Here is a 7,243-nt window from a genome sequence, read left to right on the forward strand (position 1 = left end):
GGTCAGGGAGTAATACAACTGGCAGTGGGAGGACTCGTGGGAAGCAAACAGGTCCACCTGAGCTTCTCCGAATTGACTCCAGATCAGCTGGACCGTCTGGGGATGGAGTCCCCATTCTCCGGGGAAAGTAAGCTGTCGTGAGAGCATGTCGGCTGCACGATTGAACTCCCCCGGAATGTGGACAGCGCGCAGGTACTTGAGCCACGTCTGACTCCAGAGGAGGAGATGGCAGGCGAGTTGACATGCGACGTGATCGTAGACCACCCTGTCAGTTGATGTACCAGCAGCCTTGTCCAGCAGCAGATGACTTTTCCAGCAGCAGCGGCCGGAACTGCCGCAAGGCAGGCTAGATGCACTGCCAGCAACTCCAGACAGCTGATGTGCCAAAGCAGTCGAGGTCCTGTCCAGAACCCCGAAGCTGCCTGCCCGTTGCACGTAGCACCCCAGCCCATATTAGAGGCATCTGTTGTGACGAAATGCCGGGACACTTGTTCTAAGGGCAACCCGGCCCGTAGAAAAGCAAGGTCCGACCAGGGGCTGAATAGGCGGCGACACATCGGTGTGATGGTGACACGATGCGTACCGTGGCGCCATGCCCATCTCCAGATGTCGAGATAGTTGAGGATCCTGATGCCCACTTCCCATAGTGGAGCAACGGCATCCTCCGCAACTTTCGTGAAGACACGGGGGACAGGGAGAGCCCGAAGGGGAGGACCTTGTACTGGCTCGATTGCATCCTTCGCCAACAGGACAGCAATCTCCTCGCGCAAGACAGAGGTGTCACCGAAAGCCACGAAGTCTCAAGAATGCCACTGAACTTGGGAGGTCACCTGGCGAACTGAATTGCGTAGTCGAGTCGCACCATCCGAATGAGCCAGCAGGACGGGTTGGGCAACGCAAGCCACACTCCTAAACTCTGTACGAGTGGCACCAAAGGGACAGTCGACGTACCCACAGTGGTGCAGCGATGGGGAGTTGTGCTGGGTGGCCCAGAAGGCATCACGTTCCGAGTCATCACAACAAAACTCCCTGTGTCCCCAGAGGGACTGGCCAGAGAAGCGTTCCGCGACCTCTTGGCCACTGGTGATAAGGGGCGTCATGGGTGAGAGTGAGGAAGCAGTGCGTCGCTCACTGTCAACCCACGAGCCTTGCAACCTGGAGAAAAAGGAAACTGTTCTTTCTCTGACAATGTGGTTACCGCTGGCAAAAGAAAAGCAAACAAAAGCTTCTCCGCCCGGCCCTCCTCCAGGGGAAGGAGCGGCACTGTCCTCGCCACCTCCTGAAGAGTAGTCACCCACATCTCCGGGTTGCCCGTGTCAGGGCCGCTTTGCCGTCTTCTTGGAGGACTTAACGGCCGGAAGCAACACGGGGGGCGCCACTCTCCTGCGTGGGGCTCGATGCGCTGGTCTCGACGATGTCTCAGCGAGGGGTGGAGCCAGTGTGGAGGACGCAGGAGGGCATCCACGGCGACGAGCAGGCTGAGACACGGCCCGCGACAGAACGGTGGCAGCTGGAAGATCACGTCGGGGCAAGATGTGCTGTATGTCCTCAGTCTGCTGTTGTACTGCCGAGAACTGCTGGGCACAGCCCTCGACAGTGTCGCCGCACAGGCCAGCCTGGGAGATGGGAGCATCAAGAAAGTGCACTTTGTCAACGTCTCTCATCTCGACCAGGCTGAGCCAGAGATAGCGCTCCTGGACCACCAGAGTGGACATTGCCTTTCCGAGTGACCGCGTCGTGACTTCCATCGCCCGGAGGGCGAAGTCAGTTGCCGTGCTCAGCTCCTGCATCAACCTCGGGTCAGTACTACCCTCGTGCATTTGTTAAGGCCTTGGCTTGGTGAACTCTCAGGATCGCCATGGCATGCAGGCCAGAGGCAGCTTGGCCCACAGCACTGTATGCTTTGGCAGCGAGAGCCGCCGACAACTTACAGGCTTTGGACGGGAGACGCGGACTATTCCTCCAAGTGGCGGCATTTTGCGGGCACTGGTGTACCGCAATCGCTCTCTCCTCCTGGGGAACGCACCCCCTAGCCGCCCCGCCATCGAGGGTAGTGAGGATGGAGGAAGGAGACAAGCGGCTTCTGGCCGTAAAAAGGGGACGTCCACGACTACGTCACTTCCTCATGCACCTCTGAGAAGAAAGGAACCAGAGCAGAACACGGTTGTGAGCCGCGCTCTACACCGAGAAACCAATCATCCAGCTGCGAGCACTCAGGGCTGGGCAGTGTATTCACCTCCAACCTGATGCTCACAGCTGTCCGGGCAAGCACGGTCGTCAACTCTGGGTCCGATTCAGCAGTGGTGACAACATCTGAGGGGGGCAGCCCCGCCGAATCTTCATCCACAGAGGTCAATAGCCCATCCCCCGATGCTGCAATCGACATCTGATCCCGCTGCGGCACACCAAATGAAATGCTGGGACCACCATAAGACAGCCCAGCAGAATCACTCATCAACCGCACAGGACAAGCGCTGCGGAAGGAGTGAGAGGTCCGTGGGGCGTGGCCCGGCCGAGAAGCTCTCACTGTCACCCTCAAATCTCCCAGAGCACTAGCCGGCGGTCCTCTGCTTGTGGCAGAGAAACCGGGACGGGTAGTGACAGAGGGGTCTGCTCGTTTCTCTTTAAGAATGGAGAGACGCGATCGCAGCGTTGCCATGGTCACGCACTCGCAGTGCGGGCATGAACCATCCACGATAGCTTCTTCAGCGCGCTGAATGCCCAGACACTGGAAGACAATGCTTGTGGCCATTGTCAGAGGACAGGAAATGACCGCATCCAGAGACACGGATGAAACGGCGTCTTTAAGAAGACGCGAATCTTCCGTGATTTGCTCTTTTAGGAAATCTGCCCTTTTAGTTGAAGCGCGCAAGGGAATCGCTGAAAGGGACACCACTGTTTGCGCCGTACCGCCAACCAGAACAGCTTCCCGACACACAGCAGATTAATGACTTTGTGGAGTATAACAGCTTTTCATACAACCACTCGGCTCCGAAGCAAAGATCGAATGAGTGGATGCACGCTGTCGCCTTATATACCCATGTGCACGGGGAGTGGCTCAGCATGCAAAATCCACAAGCCAATTCTCATTGGCTTTTTCTCTTAAACTCAGAGATGATTGGGCTCCCAAGTGAGACCCCATATGTCGTTCGACATAACTCATAGTGACCGACAGATAGGGAACCACTGATTACACTTAAGCAACAACATAGCAAAATGTAAATTAAAAAAAAAACAAAACAAAACACAACATTCCAAGGCAGAGCATATATTTATAATTAAAATTTTTCAGTCATTCAAAATGCATATGCTTACCCAATGTCGGAGTTCTTATATCCGATTGACGGCGCTCTGAAGATGGAAGTATAAAATGATAAACAGAGTTAAACAATGAGTAACAGAGTTTAAAAAGCAACCACCAAACAACCACTGATAACACTTCAGCAACAACATAGCAAAATGTAAAAAAAACCAAAAAAAAACACACGAATTCCAAGGCAGAACATATATTCATAATTAAAATTGTTCAGTGGTTCGAAATGCATATGCTTACCCAAAGACCGAGTTCTTGTCTCCGATTGATGGCGCTCTGAAGATGTAAGTATAAAATGAGTAACAGAGTTAAACTGAATGAGTAACAGAGTTTAAAAAGCAACTACCAAATGACCACTTATTACACTTCAGCAGCATAGCAAAATGTAAAACACACACACAGACACACAAATTCCAAGGCAGAGCATATATTCATAATCAAAATTGTTCAGTGGTTCGAAATGCATATGCTTACCCAATGACCGATTTGTTATATAAAACGGATGGCCCTCTGAAGATGGAAACATAAAATGAGTAGCAGAGTTAAACAGAATGAATACCAGAATTTAAAAACTGATTGATGGTATTTCTAAATGTGTGTTTGCTTGTATTTTCTGATTAAAAAAAAAGAAAATCTTACCAATTTCCCTGCGGTTTGCTATTCTACTCGGAACGGGAACTCTTTTTAACCTCAAAAAATCACCAACTATGAATTTAGATACAAAATAATCATATACATTATATAAGAATTCACAGAAAAATAAATATCACATGAGACAGATACATTCAAAATAAAAATATTTGAGGAACAGTGGAGATGAACACAGTCTTTATAATAAGTCTTTATAATAGACACATTAATACCATCATTTTCCGAGCCAGTGACCCTCAACAATGTCTCTTTAAGGAGTATTTTCACTCAGCAGCCATATTCGTTATGCCCCTGGGGCTTGGGCAGATACTAACAGATGTTAGTCACTGAAATACAGTTCCTGTTTGTGTTAATGGAGAAATCAGGAGTAATATCAGAAAACAACATTACCCTATTCCTATGCTCAAATCAAAATTTCAATAGAAACAAGGTTATTAACATTATTTTTCAGGCTATAATCTTTAAGGTCACTAGAGAAAATAAAAGTTATTTAGAAATTCAAGAGAAAACTACCACTAGACCAATATGCAATGTATATTGAGCATTGAAATTTCTCATAATACTACAGGACAGTCTCTGTCTTTGCAGTCTCTGCCAATGTTGTGGTGAAATTAGTTGCTAATGGGCACTCTACCTCAAACTGTTCCATTTCATAAATGTTGAGACAACATATAGAAATTTAAATTGTTGGTCACTTGGTACATTATGAAAAGCTGAATGGTTAATGTTGATTCACCTTTCTTTGATTTACTGCCCATGTGCTCTTCACATATTTGATCCAGTTGGCCTTTCAATTCTGAGAGAGACTTGTTTACATTCTCAGTTGTCAGTAGCTTATTAAACTCCCTTGGTAAGATCGCGTATGAATGTAATTCCGAACAGGAAGGGTAATTCTATAATTAGAAAAAAAGCATCTAAAACAACAATCAAAATAAATAAATAAACTTTGGCAGCGTTTCATAAATATATTTTCTCTGTATTGCTTTCTGTAACCTGGAAGAAATTAATGTGATCCTCTGTGTGCAAAAGTGGCTCCAATGTATCTTTATCCTTCTGCAGATTTCGGATCTCGTGCTCCAGTGTCTGTATATGATTCTCAACTTCTTGTACTTCCTTCTCTTGAGCACTGATCTTCTCTCTCATCTCAGCTTGTCTTTTCTGAATGGAGCTGATGAGCTCATCAAAGACCCTCTCACTGTGCTGCACCGCTGCCTGTGTGAGCAATGTCAGGACAAACAAAAAGCACTTAATTAGCATAGTTAGCATGGCCTTGTTTACCACTGTTGGTTGATTCTGTATTGACACCATCTAGTTGCATCTTGATGGACATTAAAATATTTAAGCTATTCTTATGATGAAAACATGACATACAATCCTGAAAGCATTCCTAAAGTTATGTATCACAGCCAGTTATATATGTGAAATGGTGAAACGTTCACTGAGTTTTGCTGTAGGAAAGTCAATCCCATAAATGCACTTCCAAGCCTCTTACATCTTACATGCCTTTTACATAACTGAATCTAATCCTAAAAACTGAGATTATGAAAATTAAAATAATAATGATAAAAGTGAATATCTCTGATTTTCAAGTTAATACTAATGTTGTTGTTGTGCTTTAAGTCTGTATTTGCACAAGTTGATGTTAAACACTAGTTCCCCAAACATGTGCTATCATGCCATTATTATTATTTTAACGTCTAACTGTTAATTTGTTAGCCAGTTTCAGATTACTTTGACACACTACAAAAGGTTTCCTGGAATATGGTCCTGGAGGGCCACTGCACTGCTCCAACTGATCAAACTCAGCTACCTGTAACTTTCTAGTGACTGTGAAGACCTTGATTAGGTTGATCAGGGCTGCGTTTCCCGATAACGGTGTCTCTTAGCGCGCTACGAAGACTCTAAAGATACACCTTAACTAGGGGTATATCTTTCCTAGGTGTGTTCCCCGAACTATACCTTAGGATGTTGCTTAAGGTAAACCTTCTTACGTGCGATGTTAGCAGGTGCTGTCCATGGCAGTGGTGCTGATTAGGTTGATATCGATGGCTCTAGAATCGATTGTTCACTACAGGAGTTCTTTCACTGCGTTATAGAGCGGGTAAAGTATTGAGAAAGTGATGTTCATTATAAAGAAGCACTTTAGAAATATTAGAAATTGCATTTATCGGTGCTCACTGCATTTATAAAATAATCCAAATTTCAAACTAAATGCAACCTTGGATATCATATATTTATATATATACAGTGGTGTGAAAAAGTGTTGGCCCCCTTCCTGATTTCTTATTTTTTTGCATGTTTGTCACACTTTAATGTTTCAGATCATCAAACAAGGCAAGGCAAGTTTATTTATATAGCACATTTCATACACAATGGTAATTCAAAGTGCTTTACATAAAAGAAAAAAATAATCACAACAATAAAACAAGGAATTTAAAAACTTGAAAAATTATTTAAAAAATTGATTTAATAGGTTTAAAATGAATTTAAGAAAACGATTATACATAAAATATAGTGCAATCAGTTCGGACATCGCACAGTGCTCGCTTTTTGACAGTATAGTGTCCCCGTCACTATACTGGGGCGTTAGGATACCTTTCCTAGTTGTGTTCCCCGAACTATACCTTAGGATGTTGCTTAAGGTAAACCTTCTTACGTGCGACGTTAGCAGGTGCTGTCCATGGCGGTGGTGCTGAATAGGTTGATATCGATGGCTCGAGAATCGATTGTTCACTACAGGAGCTCTTTCACTGCATTATAGAGCGGGTAAAGTATTGAGAAAGTGATGTTCATTATAAAGAAGCACTTTAGAAATATTAGAAATATATATATATACAGTATGTGTGTGTGTGTGTATAATTTTGCAAGTGTGAACCTGCAACCTCACGGCCAAAAGTATTCTGCCTTAACCAGCTACATTAACTGGCTGTTTGGCTTCGCTTGATTTTGAAAGGATCATTTATATTCTCATGTTCATATATATTATGAAGGTCTGGTCGAGCGTTGATGGGTTGGCGATGGGGATAAGTGTCCTGTCCACAAGGCAAATTACTCACGGGACACACACAATGGGCATGGAAGCCTTGATGTGCCTCCATCACTTCGTGCCTGGTGAAAGGCATACGTAGGCTATGTAATTGGTGGTGTGCCGGAGCAGGATGTTTGTGACTGTGTGAACGCACCGCCACACCGAGGTCTTTACTCCGCTCATATCCATCCCCAAACACCTCCAGAAAACTCCCCACAGCATAAAAACGGAGAGCCGCCAGCAGCTGAATT

At 45.6% G+C, this 7,243-nt stretch overlaps 1 protein-coding gene across 1 annotated transcript in view; it reads right to left on the reverse strand.

The window, feature by feature from the left end:
• The window catches only part of LOC107655711 (tripartite motif-containing protein 29-like), a 21,990-nt gene that overhangs the window by 7,888 nt on the left and 6,859 nt on the right, over positions 1–7,243 (reverse strand). Inside the window, exons 3-8 of the mRNA XM_016443291.1 lie at positions 4,958–5,176; positions 4,701–4,857; positions 3,953–4,018; positions 3,788–3,823; positions 3,554–3,589; positions 3,316–3,351 (exon numbers count right to left, since the gene is read on the reverse strand). Coding sequence (XP_016298777.1) covers positions 3,316–3,351; positions 3,554–3,589; positions 3,788–3,823; positions 3,953–4,018; positions 4,701–4,857; positions 4,958–5,176 — 550 coding nt within the window. The remainder of the gene's footprint in view (positions 1–3,315; positions 3,352–3,553; positions 3,590–3,787; positions 3,824–3,952; positions 4,019–4,700; positions 4,858–4,957; positions 5,177–7,243) is intronic.

Source organism: Sinocyclocheilus anshuiensis, unplaced genomic scaffold (genome assembly GCF_001515605.1).
Source record: "Sinocyclocheilus anshuiensis isolate Anshui unplaced genomic scaffold, SAMN03320099.WGS_v1.1 scaffold1463, whole genome shotgun sequence".
NCBI lineage: Eukaryota > Metazoa > Chordata > Actinopteri > Cypriniformes > Cyprinidae > Sinocyclocheilus > Sinocyclocheilus anshuiensis.